The sequence below is a fragment of the Leptinotarsa decemlineata genome, unplaced genomic scaffold (assembly GCF_025532065.1).
Source record: "Leptinotarsa decemlineata unplaced genomic scaffold, Ldec_3_MD MMD2_tig00026328_RagTag_RagTag, whole genome shotgun sequence".
Classification (NCBI taxonomy): domain Eukaryota; kingdom Metazoa; phylum Arthropoda; class Insecta; order Coleoptera; family Chrysomelidae; genus Leptinotarsa; species Leptinotarsa decemlineata.
Genome location: NW_027412688.1, coordinates 33,700,798 through 33,721,835, shown reverse-complemented (window position 1 = coordinate 33,721,835; position 21,038 = coordinate 33,700,798). Strand labels below are relative to the sequence as shown.

At 34.8% G+C, this 21,038-nt stretch overlaps 1 protein-coding gene across 1 annotated transcript in view; it reads left to right on the top strand.

Moving 5' to 3' along the window:
- The first annotated feature begins 8,966 nt into the window (after positions 1-8,966).
- The window catches only part of LOC111506700 (synaptotagmin-10), a 119,154-nt gene continuing 107,082 nt past the window's right edge, over positions 8,967-21,038 (top strand). The window contains exon 1 of the mRNA XM_074181964.1: positions 8,967-9,054. Coding sequence (XP_074038065.1) covers positions 8,967-9,054 — 88 coding nt within the window. The remainder of the gene's footprint in view (positions 9,055-21,038) is intronic.

Below are 21,038 nucleotides of genomic sequence, written 5' to 3'. Positions count from 1 at the left end.
TCGAGAAATGTCGTAACAATGTACTGATTGATTTCTTTCAATTGTATTTTTCCATTCAGTTATTGAAAATTGTGGAGACGTTTCACATGAGTATCTAGCTCTAAAACCTGATTGGTTGCCTATAAACAATTTATTGGTATTAAAGTACTGAATTGATCGGTTATATACAGACATTTCTAACACTTTTTCAACAGTTGGTAGTATATTTAATGGTCTGAAATGTTCAGCTTTAATTGAGTTAATTTTCGGTACAGTAACAACAGTGGAATTCTTAAATTGATCTGGAAACACACCGGTTCTAAGTGATGTGTTAATTAAATTCAATATTGCGTACCCAGCTACATCAAAGCTTTTTTTAAGAAATTATCATTTAAAATTTCTGCTTTGTTAGTTTTGTCAAGCGAGAATATAATATTTCTTAGTTCATTAATTGTTAAAAGCGCGAATTCAGTGTAATTAGCTGATATAACAGGGTAGTCATGGGTCCATTGCTGTATATTTTGAAAAACTGAAGTTATTTCATTTACACTATATATGAAATATAAATTGAAATTATTAGCAATGCCTATTTCCTTATTTAAAATTACATTTTGATTATTAATCTCAAACTGAATACGGCTAACAATATCTTGTTTTGGCCTAACAAGTTTTTTAAGACACTTCCACATTTCCATACTATTATTTTTATTTTTGTCTATAGTTAGTTCAAAATATAATCTCTCTGTTTCCTTTGGTGAAACAACATATTGATTTCTAATGATCTTATAGACATACTGTTTCATATTTGATAAACTCTAATTTAAACCAAATTGCAAGGCAATGCTTCGTTCATTAGATTTCATCGTCAACTTGATTTTTTTAAATACGGACCTCTAGTTTTTTCATCGATTATTGTAGCCACTTCAATAACAACTAACAGCTATGTTTTACGAAACAGGTCCATATTTCTTCGATGCCTTCAACAGAATGTATCCCTTTTTTTATTAACACGCTTTTATCACCTTCACCTGTATATATGTATGTTTGTTTGTTTGTATTTCTCAAGCTTGGGATCTGTGGATACACTACAAAAACACACTTTTGTCTATTTTTCACGATATTTCTTTATTGTTGACTAGTTTCGGCTATTACACCATTTTCAGAACTGTAATAATGTTGTAATAATGTAAAATAATGTTTATCACTTCATATTACAATATTGGTATCTTCTTGGGGATGACAAGATTCAGTTGATCAACACTAGGCTCATCATCATCTTTTGAGATATTAATTCGATTTTCATGGGCAATTACCACGTTATACCTATGTGATTATTATTTGAACATCAAATTGGATCGCGGACTTCTTTGTAGATGAAGAGTGCTGTTTTTTTTTCTCTTGTATCATTTTGCGCATCGAAAAAAACTATACTATTTGAGTTCATCGTGTTCTGATAGTCGCGGTGATAATTAACTTCTGCTCTTTACAAATGTAAGTCATCCTATAGAATACACTTTCCAGAGCGAAATCAAGACATCACTGGGCCACTTTGCACTGAAAAACATATTGAAAAAAGTGAAATCGCATCATGAATTTGATCCCGCACAGAACTCTGAACGGAAACCTTATTACCGTCTGTCTGAGGAAACCCTTGCTTTTCGTTCTCGATATCGTCGATAGGGGTTGTTTGAGAGGCTAATACAGATGTCAGTTTTTGCGCTCTTCATATACTCCCGTGATTCTCAGGAGAAGCAGTTTTTGTTCTTCCATCGATCTAGACAGAAAGTTCATCGTACAGATACTTGGAATATCCATTGTTTGTCAAGTAATATCGCAGACACGTGAAATTAATTGTATGAAGAGATCATAGTATGGTGGATTTGATATATACGTTCGTACAACTTTTGGCATTGTTGTTCAAGTTTGAAGTGAGGTAATAACAGAAAACAAAAGCATTCCAGAAGATGACTCATCGAATATCTTCATCATAAGTGTATGAGAAAATCAGGAAAAGTGATGAGTTCTTTAGGAGTATTCGAAAGATCATATTCAAAATAATCGACTGGAATTAGTGGTTCTGGCCCATGCTGATTGTTTAGGGAGTCATGATTTCTGTAGTCATGAAATGAAAATGGTCCATATGACGTCATGGCAGATGTAGGTGTTGCACGTGCTTTCATAAACTAATTACGACTGACGCCGTGAAGAGAATAGGTCGAGAAAATAGAAAAAAAACGATGCTAGAGAAGTGACCTTAGTATGAGATCTGTTCAGAAAATGAGATGAATTTCAATTCGCAAACGCCGACCGTTCATGGGCCTCTCCAATCGTAAAAACAGAAAAATGTCGCAGGGGGCCAAATCCGGTGTTATTTTCCTCAGTAAAATTACAAACAAGCAATGACGAGTCAGCTGGCGCATTATCATGATGAAGAAGTCATGATTCGTTTTTCCACAATAGCGGACGATTTCTTCATATTGGTTTTCGCAAGCGGCGCATAACTCCTCATTGACCATACGACCATGTGGCAAAAAAATATGATGCTCTACGCCAAGGTAATCTAAGAAAACATTGAGCAAAACCTTGGCGTGCTTTTTTTATTTCGGCTCTACTGCGCTCTTACATTGGGACGATTGAATTTTGGTTTCCATGGTATGACCATATACCCGTGATTCGTCACCAGTAATGGTCATTTCAGGCAAATCTGGATCGCCGCTGACGTCATCCAACAATTCCTGAGCAATACCCGTGTGACGTTTTTTTTTAGTCGAAACCCAGCAATTTTGAAACGAACTTCGCTGCTATACGCTTTATGCCCAAAATCAAAGAAAAAAAATGCATGACGTTAGCCAACCGATGAAGTCAATAAAAATATTCTCAGACAGTCAAGCGGCGTTGGTAGCTCTTTGCTCCTACCGAACAACGTCTAAATTGGTAGCAAAATTGTCAAAAACGACTCTCCTCGATAGGAAGACTTAACAGATTGTCTCTGGTCTGGATTCCTGGCCATACTGGCCTGGAAGGCAATGAGGCTGCTGACTCCCTTGCAAAGAAGGGTGCTGCTTCATCGGACCAGAACCTGTCATTGGCATTACTTTAGGCTTTGCGAAACAAACATTGTACACCTGGATGGCGAAAAGATTTATGGCAGAAACTTCCAGGATTGGTCCAAGGCGTTTATTCAACCTTCGGAGCTTGACACCAAACAGTTGTTAGACTACAGAAGAAATAAACTACGATGTCTCACAGGCCTTCTTACATGCCACTGTAACTTGAATCATCGTATGCAGATACTTGGACTGTCGGAATACAGTGTGTGTCGCCTTTGTTTCGAAAATGATGTAACAGCAGAGCATATACTTTGTGCCTGCCCCGCCGGGGACCGAATCAGGTTCTTAGAGTTCGCCGTACTTTTACCATCTGATCTGAAAGACCACTCACCAAACAAACTGATCGGCTTCGTTGAGAAGCTGGGTTTATTTGGCCGAGTGGGAATAGGTGTGAGCCACAGTAAACCCTTGCGAGTTACGGTGGATGGTCGAATAAACCCACTCACTTCAGACCTAACCTAACCTAACCTAACCTAACCTAGCCAACCGATATGCTGACATCCTCAAAAATGTTCTTAGTAGTGACTTGACATTTTCACTGGTTGTTGATTTGCTAAGGCGTCCAGGGCGAGCATCGTCATTGATATCTTCTCGACCTTCTGTGAAAAACTTGTAACCCTTGTAAACATTGTTTTGACTCAGAGTACAATCACCTCATGTCACTGTCAATATTTCGGCACATTTTTCAAACAAAATTTGATACAGATCATTCGATACATTTTTTTCGATAGCAGAAAATCGATCAACACGCAAAACACTCGAAATTTGGACATTCACCTCATTTTTTATATAGAGGTGATGAATTTGTGTACGGTTTTTATGAATTCAGTTTGCAATATCAAAACAGTCTTTCATTTCGTCATGCTCTGTGAATTATCAGCTCGATTGAGAGGTGAACGTTAGATCAACTTTCTACCCACAGAAATATTGTGAAAATAGGGTCAGGGTAATTCTTTGAAAGGTTGACAATACGTTAATCGGCCCTTGAAGCGACTAATTCGTGAGACGCTCGACACTCCACAATATATGTCCAGAAAATAACGAACATAATCCATACAGGAATTTATCTTATCTGCATGTAAAGATTACTTGCTCCTCTGAAAATGTTCCCTGTTTTTCTGTTCCACTTTTTTCGGACAACGTTTGGTTTGAGAGATTCCAGTCGTGGTTAGTAATTAGAAACTGAATTCATAACAGCCGTACAAAACTTTTGCCAACCACCCTATTCCAACACAGGTTATTGTTTTCATTCCACTAATATTTTTTACTTAAGGGCGAAATTAATTATACACTTTTAGAATCATTTAATGATCACCAGCAAGCATGTGCTTACGAAAAATGGATATCCATCACTTCGTAGTTCAACTAGTTCCAACACTACTTTTCCATTATCAAGGCACCTAAACTCTCCAACAGACAAGATCATACGTAAGTGTTTCTTACTGAAAGCTGGAGCGTCCTCCCCCATTTGATTTTCAATTTTTATGAGATTTAATAGGATTCCATTTGATTTCAAGTAACCATTCGTAAACATCAACAACAACAATCGGAATGTTGAAGGTGAATCCCTTCAGGACAGTTCACAGTCCAATGAAAATTATTTTTTCTCGCCAAAGCTGAAGCACTGTCTTTCGACAGCTAAATTTGTTAGCATCATCAGGAGATAAGTAAATAGTTGCTTCGAAAGGACTTTATTTTTTCGTTCGATTCAATGTGGTAAACTAGTTATTATGAAATGGTTTTTTCCCCCAGTTTTCATCTGACAAAAACGCTGTGTCTACTGCAAATTTTAGTTATCCTTTCATCCTCCCTTTGGAAGTTTCATATATTTTTCGTTTGATGGAACATAATTTCTCCCAAAAATATCTCCTTTTTGATTCAACTGTTCATCTTCGATATTCGAGGATTTGGTTTTCTGTCGATTCCTTAGATGGCGTATCGTAAGGGGAGATATACTCTCCCCCACTCACTCAGGCTTGTGTGCAAAGGATATTTGAGTAAAGAAACGCATTGGTGGTTCAACCTAACACCACTAATGAGATCTATAGCGGGTCGAAACAACCCTGCCTGCTGTTGAATGATGAATAGGTTGTGTTTGGGCTCTGGTTTCCAGACATCTTGATATGTTCTCTTCCGATAACACAAAATCGTAGTGTTTCATCTCGTAATGTTATCTGAAATGGTGCTGTTACTGTTAGAAGACAAGTGTCTTGTCCCTAACCTTTGAAGTTCACAATTTAGGATAGCATTGTGTAGCGTTTCTAATAATGATATATGTTCGAGTACAAACTGAATGAGAAAACGTAATTTTTGAGTAACTCACCGTTCAGGTAGAGGTAATTGTTCTGAATGGCATTTTTTCTTTTCTACAATTCAACACAAGTGAAAATAACAACTTCGAGAGGGTTTTCTGTATCTCTGTATCTGTAGAGTGGGGAAGGTGAGTGTAAGCCCACAGCACTTAGGCTACATGTGACCCATTGTATATCCTTCCGAGGAGTTGTTCTCCTAGCTCATTGTCCATCCTGTCCTTTTCAGGAAGATGGACAGGTCACTGGAAGACATCTTCTTTATATCGGCAGGTGTAGGTCAAGACTCACTGAACACACACTCTCTTATTGACGATAACTCCGGGCACTCGCATAGGACATGCCTGATGGTATCATCTTCCTGTTCACACATCCTGCATAGAGTTGTGTCTACTAGCCCCATATTATGGAGGTGTTTCCTTAGTAGACAGTGGCCAGTCAGAAATCCTACTGTTAAGCGTAGATTTTTCCTGGTCATCGCCAGATATTTCTTCGGCGCCAGCTTCCCAGGGTCGCCCAAGGTGATCCTGGCAAGATTGCATCCTTTGATTGATGCATCCCATCTCTTTAGGGATTGAGCATGGGTGTAACATTTAGCTATTTCCGCAATTGTCAAAGTCATCAGGCCGTAGGTGCCACTGGGTCCTAAGTTTCTGAGTCCAGCCACTTCTTTGGCTGTAGAGTCGGCAATGTGGCTAACACGCTGTCTGTTCAAGGGTTTTTTTCTAGTTTGTAGCTGAAATGAACCTCTATGACATATCTTTCTTTATTTCAGAAATAGGTTTCCCTAATATACAATAAAAAAATAGGAAAAGATAGAACAGTAATAGTAACTAATATATGCTATTCAGTAATTTTAAAACTATTACAAGTAACAATAAATAGTTCTATCGCTCCGTGCTATTATTTTACAAATAATATTCATTATTTCTACTTATTAATGCTAGTTATATAGGTAACATTAGAAGATTTAAACCGAAACAATTCAAATATTTCACAATCAAAACTAACATATAAAACATAGATTTACAACTTTATCCAAATGTAAGTTATGTTCCTTTTATATATTTTAACAAATGTCTTTTGAAGACATTTATTGATAAACAGTCTTTTACGTTAGTTGGTAGGTCATTAAATTTAATGAAGCCTTTAAAAAATACTGAATTCATACTACTTTTGAAATTTGTTCTGATAATATGTAGATTGCAGTTATTGCGAGTATAGTGTTCATGGATTTCATAATTCTAGTTGACCATATTCATGAAATAAGAAGGAGACAAATTATTTATTATCTTATAAATAAATATCATTGCGAAGTACCTTGAGGAACACCCTTGTCATTTGTGATTTAATTTGAAAATGTATTGTTAATTCTTACCCTCTGCTTTCTATTAGTCAAATAATCATAAAACCAATTGAAGGTCTGACCGCCTACACCATATCTCTTGAGCTTAGCAAGAAGAATATTTCTATCAATTGTCTCAAAAGCCCTTTTCAAATCGAGAAACACAGAAACAACATATTTGTTGTGCTCTAGTTCATTATTAAATTTACTTAATGACAACTGGAGTGCTGACTCACAGGAATGGTTTTTTCGAAACCCTGACTGTCTTTCGAATAAGATTTGATTGTCATTGATAAATTCCAACAATTGGTTATAAACAGTAATTTCTAAAATTTTTTCTAAGGCTGGTAGTGTATTAATAGGTCTGAATTCATCAGCTTTTATAGTATTACTGATTTTTTGGTTTGGAATAATAGTACTGGTTTTAAGTCCCTGTGGAATTTTTCCCGTTCGTAAAGAAGTATTAATAAAATTAAGTATAGCATGATCAGCCGTTTCAAATATTTGTTTAAGTATTTTACAACTTAGTATTTCATGAATACTGTGTTTATTATCCAAAGAATTAATTATTTCTCTCAACTCCTTTAAAGTGATTGCTGTAAATTTTTTAAATGGTCTGTATAGGTTGTGATCTAGGTTCGACCATAACTCTTGGGTTTCAATGCTATCCGTTATTAGATTAACACTATTAACAAAATATTCATTGAACTCTTGGGCAATTTCAGTTTTCGTTGCAGTTGATGTTTTCGTTCGTCATTTGAAAGATTTTCGCAGTTTTTGCTCAATAATGGGGGAGTCCAAAGCCAAATTGTTTAATGTTTTCAAAGAAAGGAACAATCCAAAGAGTCAAGCTGAAATATTGTGATAACAAACGGAACATTCATTATCGTCATAAGCCTCCAGTCAGTCATGTGGAGTGTTAGGAATCGCACGTTGAAAGGTAAGACCTCGTTACTCCTTAGCTCGCACAATTTTCGACTTCTGAGCGTCGTCGTTCGTAGGGTTGCGACAGCTGGTTAACGAAAAAACATATTTTGATCAATACAGCTGAGGTAGAACTGTACTTCATACAAAATCGGGATGGTAGAAAGCATGCTTATAGAGCGAAAGTCCGAGATTTACTCAGGATTGTTATTTTTCGCTACTGGCGCCTTTACACGCTACCTGAAAAATATATTTTCTTCCTGAAAATTGCCCAATGGTGATCTAGATGGATTGAAGAAATAAATTTTGATTCAAACAATTGTTCACTGATGAAGATGATCGACTGAACGCTTGGAAGTTGAGAAAAGAGAATACCCAACATAGAGCATGGATATTTGTGTTGTCAACTTCTTTCTTTTATGATTTTTCATAACGATAGTTGAAAAATTCTTAGGGGGCGTTCATAAATTACGTGAGGTATTTTTTTTTTTAATTTTCTGTCCTTTCCTTCCCCCCCTGGTGAGATGTCGTGAGATTTTACTCAACCCCGTTCCCCATCCCCCAATCTCACGTGAGATTTTTCAAAATGTGTGTTTCTTACGTAAACACGTTGGATGGTTATTGTGAAAAGAAAAAAAAATGCTTCGTGCTTTTATTTACGACAAGTTAAAATTAATAATCAATATTGCTGAGAGTTTAATTATAAGTGTAATAAAAATTTAACAATAGAATACTTAAATCGTAACTACTGTGATTAGTGATTAGATTCAGTCCATTGAGAATCATGCGCGGTCTCAAGAGAGACTGTTGAGAGAAGTATGAATGAAATTATTTTCTTTCGAACGAATCAGTAAATGATCTTAATCGTATTACGATTACGCTTAAGATTAAATCTTAAGCATGTACAATCTGGATTAAATGGACCAAAATAGTATAATTTTTTTTTGTTTCAATCAGAAAAAAAATTGCATGATATTCGCCGGGACTCCCCCCTCTCTCCAACGTAAGATAAGATGAGATTTGACTCGACCCCCTCCCTCCCTTAAACACCTCACGTAATTCATGGACGCCCCCTTAGGAAAGACCAACAACGGTCCAACGTATTCGCAACATCAGAATGCAACTTGTTCCGGTATCATCCCGGACCGCTGGATCTGGTTCCCGCTGCCCTTAACCTAGCGATATTGAACCTGGACCAATGGCTGGCTAGGTCGCCGTGACGTCGGCGGCTGCGTGCGGCGCGTAGCGCCAATTTCGGCAAGACGTCTCGACGCTCCAACACAACTTTCAGTGTTGACCATGGAATTGGTAACGGAAACACCGACCAATTCCATCTCGTACCTCGTGCCGGACAAAAATCGGTCAGAAAGTGAAATCTTGGAACAAGGTAATGAGAGAAATTGCTGATTACGAACAGTTTGTTTTGCATGATGATTAGTCAAAATTTTTGAATATTTCAACTCAATTACACCTCCAGGAATCAATGTTTTCTTGCAGATAGTTCACACAGAAAAATATTTTTTCTAATGCGATTTAGAAATTGAAACATGTTTTGGAATCAATGTAAAGGAATTTGAAGATGAAACTATTGAACTTTTTTTTTGTTCGAAATTATTTCCACAATCTGGGGGTTGTGGAAACAATTCTCAAGAGTTTTCAAGAGATTCATGAGAATTAAATAATTGTTGAAGTGTATGTATCCCAAAAGCGTCACTTCAGTAACGTGAAACATACTGTTATTTGGATTTGTTTATGTTTATTTACTTCACACTCATAAATAAATTTGTTGAAACGTGGACAAATAGATGAAACGAACAGTTATTCAGAATATTTTCTCATCCTACTAATTTTATGGAAATATTTGAAGGATCACAATATCTACAGCTACAAGGTTGTTTTATCACCACAGTATTTGACCTATTGGAAAATTTTATTTCAGTTTCTATTTCATTTCCTTCACATCATCATTTAAAGTACACCAAAATTTTGAAAACACCATACAGAATATAGTAAATCTTGTAGGTTATTAGAAATCAGATAATCTCTGTAATGATAACAACAATGACTTCCAAACTATTGTGAAAACATAATTGAATGGAATTGACTATTTTGTTCACTGATAGTTCGTTGAATATGAAAAATAATATATATTAATTTGTGTCTGAAATAATAATGAGTATACAAAGAGAAATAAATTGAAATAAAAACTAAAGTGGAAGAGTTTTTAATAATTGATTCTCCTCCAGAGGTTTTTTTTTTATTTTCGAAATAAACACAGCATTCATCTTCATTTTGATTGTAGATCATTACATATTTTAGCTCTAATACCTCTGAATGGAATGTAGCAAAACGCTGTATTTTACCTAGTGATCCAAAAATCATCATCTACCTCATCATCTCATACTACAATCATGAAGGAGAATCATGTAGCTCTCATGTTTGAAGTGTGCGTTATGTGAGTATATTCCACCAGAGGTAAATTAGCACACGTTTTGTACCTGTTGAATTTTAGGACAATACCTACCCGACTGTAGGCAGCAGTTATGATGTAAAAATCACAGAATGAAACACAATAGTATACCTGTATGTGTGGTATTCCTGTATGGTTTACCTGTATGGTATCCCTGAATGGTATACCTGTATGGTATCCCTGATTGGTATACCTGTATGGTATAACTGTATGGTATACCTGTATAGCATAAATAGCGTTGGCTTAGGGAAGTTTCCAGTTTAATCTTCCTCTTGAAGATGATCACTTGGTGATCGAAACACGTATCGAGGTGTTGAAAATAACGATTTGGTGTTGGGAAAAATCCCAGTATTATCCATTACTACACCAAAGATTCCAAACAGTGCATCATAAGTATTCAATAATAGCATATTATGCAACGATCATGTAATGATGGTTATTAAAACACGAGCATTAACCGGGATACGAAACGAGCCGAAGGCGAGTTTTGTGTGGTATATGCGAGTGTATTAATAACCATTACATGAGAGTTGCATACGCTATTTTTTATAAACCCGATAAATAATGAAAAACTATAAATATTATATTTGAATTGAACACATTTACAGTAATTAACTCATATTTTTTAAAAAAAACACAAACTTAGTGGTATTATCATGGATAATTTTGACAAATAAAGCAATTAGTTACTTAGGTTAGAATCTAGGACAAACAAAGGAACAGGATTCTTGATTGAAAAATGATGTCTTTCTATTGGTTGATAATCTGTATCGTTATGAAAAATCTGTATCATAATGGATATCATTATGAAACGGATTATGGTCATATCAAGTGTATTGTTAGAGTACGGGTGTAGAAAAACGGGTTTATAAATAGAAACGGCAAACAGAAAAATATGAAATCTATAAAATAGAAGATGAATACTCTAGATGACTATTGATAGCTACTTATTATATGAGTGTTGAAAGTAAGGTTTTATTTTGTGAAAAAGTTTGCGAAACGATCGTGGTTAGTTGAGCAATTTCACGAACAAAATAAAACTTATATTGAACACAAATATCATAGGTACAAAGTTTTTTGTACAACTGTCCTGTTTTCATATTGAAATAGATGAATTCAATATTTCTATAAAAGCACATTTTGACATCTCTTGTCCGTTCACTATTATCATGTTATCGCATTTGCTGTGAAGTGGCCGTGTCTGGTGACGCCGAATCACCCGGTTAACAACAATCAGTATTGTTTACAACTCATGAGTTTTATTTAAAGTCACATTCAAAGTTCCTGCTGGTGTTTAATGTCTTGCATAATGAGGAACAATAGTGAGGAATTGTGTGTTTCGGCCGATATTAGAGGCTACAAAAAATCTTCAATTGAATTGAATTGAATTGTTACCAAAAAAAAAATCGGCTCAGCGCAAATCATAAAAATCATAAACTATTGGCTATTGACTGAAAGAATATTCAGCAATAACGCTCCAGCGTTACAGCATCGTCCTGTTCACTTCAAGAATTAAATGTAAATGCCCATGAAATTGTCAGCGCAGATAGTTCAAATATATTACAAGGCTCTTCAACATCGCAAAGTATCAATATCAGTAGTTGTTCTAATTGTAATTTTCATAATAATGTTAATAATTGATAATAATAATGTAATTAATGTATATAATACATTCGTAACAGAATTTAATTGTATCCATATCTATCGTTCATAATAAAACTTCCTCGAAAATTGAATTCTTTGTAAACATCTTCTTTCAATACGCTTGACAGAAGTGACATTATATTGAAATAGAGAAATACAATAGTTGCTTGTTCAGTATCAGTTTTAAAAGCATGGAAGTTGTTAAATTTTGAACGAACTTATCCATTTGCGAATATACCCACTCATTCCAAAGAAAACGAAGATGGTAGTGGTCGAATTGGAGAATGTAATAAAGTGAATTCAAATCGCATTAGCTAAATGGTCGAATAGAATTGAAGAAGTCTCGATTAATGGTAAATCCATTACCAAGTCCTAATAAATATTTCGAATATTTGAAATCCTTAGTCACTGTATACGTGGTGAATTCATTATAATTCAAATCAATTATGTATATCAGAAGAATAAACTATACAGGGACTTTTACGACGACCGTTCGTTATGAATATATGCAGAACGATTCAAAATGAAAACTTGAACTTTTGTGGTAGTAGGTTTTGCAAAATGACCTTCTCAACTGAAATATTTTCAACTTCCGATCTCTTTCCATTATATCGAAAGTTGAGGGGAAGTTCCTTATTTCAAATAGAACATCCTGTATTTTATTACATTTCTGAATTTCTCAGTACATTTTAGGCCCACTTTGTGAAACAATGCCTGTACCAAAATTTGTTAGTTTTCGAGATATTATTTTTTTTCTGAAAAATGTGACAGTTACAGTACCACCCCTAAAAAATCATAACTCATAGACAGTAACAGTTGAAAATGTGAGAATTCACAGAATCACACCTTACGCATTAAGTCATGAACAGGTCCATCGAATTTTCGAAAATAATTTACAGGATAGTCGAAATTTCCACCTAAAACATAACACCGAGAAAACTGATGAAACACGATTTTTTCAAATAGAAATCATACACTATTCTATTATTTTTTGATACTACGAAAAAAAATATATCGAATGCATGAAAAATGTCCCATACCTAAAATACACCTTTGGCAAGATATATCAGATTTTGGGAAATATTTTAAATGTAAATCATTCGAAGCAATACCAAACCAAGAAAGATTTGAAAACAAATGAAATAATATCAATATATTTATTGATATCGAATACAGTAATTATATTTTGTTCAGATTCTACTTTAATTTCAGAATTTAACTTAATTTCTTTGAATTCAAATAATATTGTGGTTCATTTCAACAGATGTTCAAAGACATTGTCGTTTTGTTCTAAATGAGAAAATATTCTTTTTTGCATACCACTATTTGTAGCTTTTTGTATGGAGTCAGGAATCAAATTATTGAAAAGCTCTCAGAACCCTTCGTTCCATGTTTTCTTTATCACACACAAGATCCGCATAAACATCCCCAGATGAAGAAGTCCAGTGGTGTCAGGTCTGGAGAGCAAGGAGGAAATTTAAATGATCCATTGTAGCAAAGCCACTGATCTTCGAACATCCCATTCAACAACCCAGCAATGGTATCAGTACTATGTGCAGGGGCTCCATCCATCTGATACGATAACTAGAAACGGTATTGTTCAGAAACATGCCTTATGGATTCACCAACCACATTCCTAATTTTATACGAATATCTATTGCTATTCAAATTATCTTCGTAAAGATATGGACATTAAATTCGGCCTTCCTTTATAGCGCAAAAAACATTAAAACTCCATGCATCCTGGAAGATACGCTGGCGAACGAGCTTTGGATTTTCTGCTACCCAAAAATGACTATTATGGTGGTTGTACATACCATTCTTGGCAATTTGGGCTTCATCTGTCCATATCATGTTCTTCATGAACTCAGGGTCCTCCTGCATCTTGATAAGAAACCATTCGCAGAATTCTACTCGTGCAGGTAGATCGTGAGGTTTCCGATTTTGAACCTGGTGATTTTGGGGACCCCACTTATGTTTGATTAAAATCCGATTTATTGACGAACATAAAATTCTAAGTGACTTTTCTGCGTCTTTCAACGAATTTTCTGGATAGGCTGTGAAGTAGGCCACAACTACAATTTCAATGTCCTCATTGTTTACGACTGTTTTTTTTGTTAATGACAGACGAAAAAGATCCGAAATCACGGCTGTTTCTTAGAAGTCTTCTCAGAATATTTTCATTCATATACACAGATATTTGGAAATCTTTCTGCAAAAACACGATAAGTTCTGTCCATTATCTTATTGCATTCACTATAAATGATTATTAAATTCAGGAAATCTTTATTAGAATACCCCAAACGAGACATTTTGCACACGAATAGAAAACTACGAAATACAAATCGATTATATCGCATCAAATTTTGACATATTTGTCGTAACGCCATTTGTTTTCAAAGCTTTCGTGTTTCATCAGTTTTTTTGATGTTATGTTTTAGGTGGGAATTTCGACCACCCTGTAAATTATTTTCAAAACTTTGATAGACCTGTTCATGACTTGATGCTTAAGGTGTGATTCTGTGAATTTTCACATTTTCAACTGTTACTGTCTATGAGTTATGAGTTTTTCGAAGTGGTGCTGTAACTGTCAAATTTTTCAGAAAAATATTAATATCTCGAAAACTAACAAATTTGGGTGTAGGCATTGTTGGAAGAAATGGTCCTAAAATGTGCTGAGAAATTCAAAAATGTAATAAAATATAGGGTGTTCTATTTGAAATAAGGAAGTTGCCCTCAACTTCCGGTATAACGGAAAGAGATCGGAAGTTGAAAATATCTCAGTTGAGAAGGCCATTTTGTAAAACTCACTACCACAAAATTTAAAGTTTTTATTTTGAATCGTTCTCCATATATTCCTAATAATCGCTCGTGAAAGACCCTGTATAGTAAGAAATTAGGTGATATTCAATTCCTCTGAGGAAACATTTTTTGTCGTATTGTGAACTGTTTGATTAAAATCTCAAAAATGAAGTGTTACAAAAAACTCCTTTTTTAAAATACAATTTTTGTGCTTTGCTCCTTGATTTCAGCACATAAACATTATATTCTTTGAAAATGTTTCATAATTGTCTTTGCTATCCCTGTGCTTTTATCGAAAAAATGTGCAGAATGAGAAAGCTTCGACGTGAAATGAAAATTGAAGTTGATTGCACGTCTGCGACAATTAGCAGTATCTTTAACGTAATTGTAATAATTAGGTGCAATTGTTTCTTGAGAGTTTGCAAGAAATTCATACAATTTACTCGACATCGCTATCGAAATAATATCCCGCTATCTAAGTTTTCATTGTAATGTTTTCAAGTTAGGTGTTAGTGTCTAGTGAACAATTGGAATTGGAGATATTCTGGAAAATACTACTTGAATGTGCTTCACTACATGTAGAACTATTATTTGAACAACCAATAAGCTACTTCAGTGTTTAAGAATTTTGTACAAGCTGAGGAAGGGAAAGGGTGGTCCATAATATCTTATGAGAAAGCATAAGAAGCACTTACCCGGAGTCCACTTGAAATATATGATATTGATTGCAAAAATATGTTACTCACATTGAATGTTGTCCAATAATTCACGTTCACAATTTCGTCTAGTGTCTACAACATGCATTAAAGAACAGTAATCAAATTATTGATTATTGATTGACTTGTTGAATTCGTTACATAATATTGAAATAATCATTTCAATTATTGGAATTTACATGAGATATTTTTACAAATAGCCAGGCTTCACGTGGGTTGTTCAAAAAATGAGTCTGGACGACCTGACCCTGTCCGCTACTCTGCCAATAGAAGCGGTCACCAGCCTCATAACTAGGTCCAATATTTTCAGTGGAAGAGCTTAGGAAAGCCAAGATCAAAAAAAGCACGCCAAATTTGATTGAATTTCGAAGTTTCCTTCGATTATCGTGGTTAAGTTCACCAGGAGTTTTTGCCATACCATCGTACGGTCAATAAGGAGTATTGCCTGTAAATTTTATGCTTGCAAGAAGCAATGTAAGAAAACTTCTGATATTGTGAAAAAAAATTAATGACTTCGACATCACAATAATGCAACTGCTGGCTTATCGTTGCTTGCTCTTAATTTTTCGGTCAAAGATAACACCAAAATTATGCTTCAGCCATCGTATTCACCAGATTTGCCCCCCTGTTCTCGAGATTGGAGAGACTCATGAATAGACGTTGTTTTGTGACGATGGAAATCAATGAATACAAATACAAAAAAAGATAATTCAACGTCATCATTCAAAGTCTCTTTTCCAATATCGAACGTGAAATATGTTTACCATCCTGAAATATGGCCCAACGAATGTGCAGTACGACGTTTCATTTCCAAAAAACTTGGGCGCGGAAGCCAACTCGGCTCAACAGATACCAGAATAGACTACAACCCATTTCCAGGGAACCAAAAGAATATTCCATCTTCATTCAGTGTTTTTAATATTAACCTACAGTGCATTTCAAATAAACTCGACTCAATTGAATGTTTTCTGAACGATCATGACTTCACATTTTTGCTATTCAGTGAACATTGGCTTGGGAAACTAAATATTGAGAATATTTCAATCAATAATTTCAAACTGATAAGTTACTTCAGTCGTAGTGATCATATACATGTTGGAGTCGCAATTTTCGGTAGGAACGATATCGCATCATTTTGTAAATCTGCTCCATTAACAAATATTCAGTTGATTTTATAATTGAAATTCCTGCTATATCGTTCCATAAAGAGTACTGCGTCATAAATGTATATAGACTTCCATCAAACAATACGAATGACTTGAATATATTCTTCTGTAAATTTTCAGAAGTTCTCTCAGCAGCAATAGAGAAAATTTCAGGATGCGGTGACCTCAATATTGACCAATTTAGCAATTGTATGAATTCGAAAATCCTATTCGATTTATTCAGCTCCAATGAAATATCCTCTTTAATTACAGACTATACCCGTATATTCACAACAAAAACATTAACCAGTTATTTTTCCATAGACTATGTTCAAACGTGCCTAACCTCATGAAAACCAAAAATTTTGACCCTGGTCCCTCAGATCACTATGGACAAATAGTGTCAGCTCACCTTGAGTGAAGAGAAACCAATTGAAACAACACGACACACCTATATAAAAATCACAAAAAACTCTCTGAACGAATTTGAATTCCATCTCTCTCATTCACATTTTAACATCGACTTCTCAGAAGATATAGATATTATGTTCGGTAGCTTCTTGGAAAACTACTCGTGGTGTTTCAACTGTTCATTCGTGGAAAAAGCGCATGTAGTAGAAAATAAATCAATCAATTTTCAGGAAATCTGACTCAAAACAGAAAAAACCCCCGTAACATAGATTGGCAACGCAAAAGGTACCAGATGAATACATTAAAAAAGAGGTTGGAGAACAGATCGCGGATGAAAAAATACCTTTTATGGCAAAATCATAGAAGCATCACAAAATAAAACTAAAACGGTGTGGAATATAGTGAATTCGTTCAAAGGCAAACAATCGAAAAATATCAGAGAAATAATCTATAATGGAAAAAACTTGAACCAACCACTAGATATGGGTTCTACCTTTGGTCACCATCTATCGACAACAGTTGAAGAAAAACTATTCGATCATTTTGGTTCAGAACTGTCAACGACCTGTACAGCAGGACAGAGCACATGCGAACCCATGTTTTTTTAACCTGTCACTGAGAGTGAAGTTGCGGAAATAATTCACCATTTACAAAACAAGAAGTCTACCGGTCCGGATAAAATTCCAGTTCCAGTTATTAAAGAGTCCGTATTTATTATTGCACCAACTTCAGCACATATCATCAACTCCTCAATCACCCAAGGGAAATTTCCTTCGATACAGTGCTACCGATAATCGTCTACAGTGCTACCGAAAACCTGCACTTGCCTGTATTCTTACAGGAGCTGATGTGTGAGTGGAATAATGCAAAGTAAGTCATTTTCAGAATTTCACCACTTGTGATGTTTTGCAGTTGACGAAGGATAAATATTGCACTGAATAGTTTATATGCAAGAAGATCTATATGTTGATGCTAAGATAAAGTCCCAATATTCGCCCATTTTTGTAATAACGTAATCGAGAAACATAGAGAGTCAAGAGCTGTTGCGCTTGATATTTCTAAGGCCTTTGACCGTGTGTCATGAAGATATACTGGTCAAACTCCGATGATTTGTCGGATCATTTTTGTGTATGGCACTCCAGATTTCTGATACGATGTTCCCTGCAAGTGATCGTCGATAGATATCCCTCGAATACACCTAACATCAACGCTGGTCTTTTCCCGGTAGACAGATTATCTTTGAGTATTTTTATTGTATCTCAACGACTTATTGAAAAAAAAAAACAGAAACTGATATAAAGCTTTGCTAACTTGTCTCGTTATTCCATTTGGAATCAGAGATATTGGCTGCAGATGCACATCTTCACCAGCAGCAGGAATTTGTATATCTTAATGAAGATCTAGAGGTGATTTCGAATTGGGATAAGAGTAACCAGGTTCAATTCAATGCCATAAAAACCCAGGCATCGATTTTATCCAAAAAGATAGATGTCTCCGTACCTGATATAACATTGTCAGGACAGACAATTCCGTTTCCTGCTTCTATGAGTTTGTTGGGGGTTATAATGGACATCAATATGTCTTGGCACAATCATGTTGCTGAAATTGCAAAAACTGCTTCTCAAAAGCTTGGAACACTGTTCAGAAGCAGACAACTGGTACAATTCCCAACATTTGTTGATGCTTTATAAAGCTCAGATCATAATGTGGCCGTTCATCGTTCTGAGATTCAGCTCAGTACACCTCGAACTCCACTGTTTGAGAACTCTTTCATTTGGAAAACTGCGTTTATGTGAAAGAAACTTTTTGAGAACGTTTTTTCGAATAAATGTAATCCTCAACGATTCAAATCCAATGCTACTTTCGCACATTCACCGCTCTTAGAGCGCCATGAAGATTTTTATGTAGTGCTTGTGTTAGGTCCTTGTGAAATGTATTCAGATTCAGCTGAAATAATTTCATGAAAAAGGAAATGACCTCAAATTCTATATAAAATTTCCGCATACAGCGAAATGAATGAAGTTAAAAAGAGACATATTTTCAAAACAAACAAGATGACTTGAATAAATGCAATTAAGTCAGAAACTCGTGAAGTACCAACAAGTTGAATTGCATGAAACAATTTTATGATAAATGGTACGTAGAGGAGTGGAAGAAATTTCCAACTCATCCATTTGAATTTTATTCACAATGAGTAATTGAGGAAAAAATCCTTACCATGATATGATTTGGAATACATATCAAAATTACCTAAAATATCTGAAGTGGAAGTATAATGATTCTGAACTCTTTGATTAATCGACATCATGAAAACTTGGTTTCGAAAACATATATATTCAGTTCATATTTCTATAATCCTCTATTCACATAAGTGGAAATACGTTATTATTTCCAATCCTGAATAATTGTGTAATGCACATTGAAAGTGGGATCCGAAATAGTAAACAATTACAGGCACGTGTATCGAAAGTTAATACTAATTCCACTCATGTAGCATAATGAAATCGGGGAAATCAATGCACCGAACAAATCGGTCGGATCACTTTCCACAATTGCTTTCTGAAACAAACACCCACAATGTATCAATTTGTTAGTTGATGCACTTCGACAGGCAGCAATTAACTATAACCTTAGACAAGGAAAGATATATGGACTCGTAACAACCAACAGCATGCTGAGGCAAATCTGCACCAAACGCTAAACGCCAGTGGCGTATCTATGAGAAGGGTTCAAGACATAATCCTTCCATAATCTATATATCAAAGCAGTATGGACTGAATTATTTTATCGCCTCATCATATGGAGTCTTGAGTAAAAGTAATAAATAAATAAAAGACTTCCGGTGTATTGTTATAGGTATTTCACCTATAAACGATGAGATTGGAACCTTTGGTGTAAAAGTTGAAACTACTTCTAGATATTAATTACCCTAACACCAAAACTGATATATTTGCACTTGACGCGCGTTGCGCTAACTAGCATCTTCAGAAGAAAATTAATACTGTTAGCGAAACGTGCGTCAAGTGAAAACATCAGTTTTGGTGTTAGGGTCTAGAAAAAGTGTTTGTATTTCACTTGACACATTAATTGAATTTTAAGACTTATATTTATTGCACTTTCAGATTAATTCACACTTAATACCAATTATTATGAATAACCTGAGGTATATTGAAGTTTCAACTTTGAATATTTCTATAAAAAAAATTGTAACTTCATAAAGCATTATAAATTAATTCAAAATATTAACAATCAAACTCGTAATAAGTAAACATATTTATTATATTGTTATATACATACATACATCCAAAATTGTACAATATAGCCCTACTGCCCTTTAAATAAAATCATTTTAATGAAATAGTTTCGAATAGCATCTTTTGCTTCACTCTGCTTTTTCATTATGAAGTGTATCCTTATATTCAAATATTTTTCAATAATTGATTTTATTAAAAAGTAGACATGATTGACTTCATTGTCTAAGATGTGGTTATTCAGACATTGAAACATATCAACCGAAAGACATTGTCTCAATATAGTATTGGTTAATTTTTTAACATTATTTCCTTTTGGCAAATCTTCGTGGTTGTGTCTTATAAGTTTTTTACTAATCTGGCAAATTTTAACATCAGATGAGGGATATATTAATCCGCCTTCAGTTTTTTGGGAAATAAGGGAATTAAGAAAATTCGCTTTGTTACCTATTAAGCCAGTAACACATGATTCACATTTCATTTTCATCGACAAATGTTTAGTAACAAAACCAGCTATATAGGTTACAATTTCTTCTGAGCAATGAGATAAAACATTGGTGTTCATGATATAACTATGTTCAGAAAAAATTGTTTCTAGTGATTGAGCTTCTTTTTCGGTTTCTAATAAATTGTCTTCCGTTATAATTGGTATTGAACTATTTATTTGCTCCTCAGGAGTTTTATTGGTTGTACTTGAAACCGATAGAATAGAAATTTGTTCTAAAGGTAGACAATTACCTATGCCCCCACTTCTCACTTCCGTTCTTATAAGGAGACGTTTATATGCAGCCATAAATTGACGGGCGGTTGGATTATTGTTCCAACCCCCTCTAGAACGAATTGAAGAAAAAAAGAGTTCTATATGGTCTTGACTCATTTTATAGAGAGGAAAATAAATCAAAAGTTCTTTATGCCATACTATGTCATCAAAC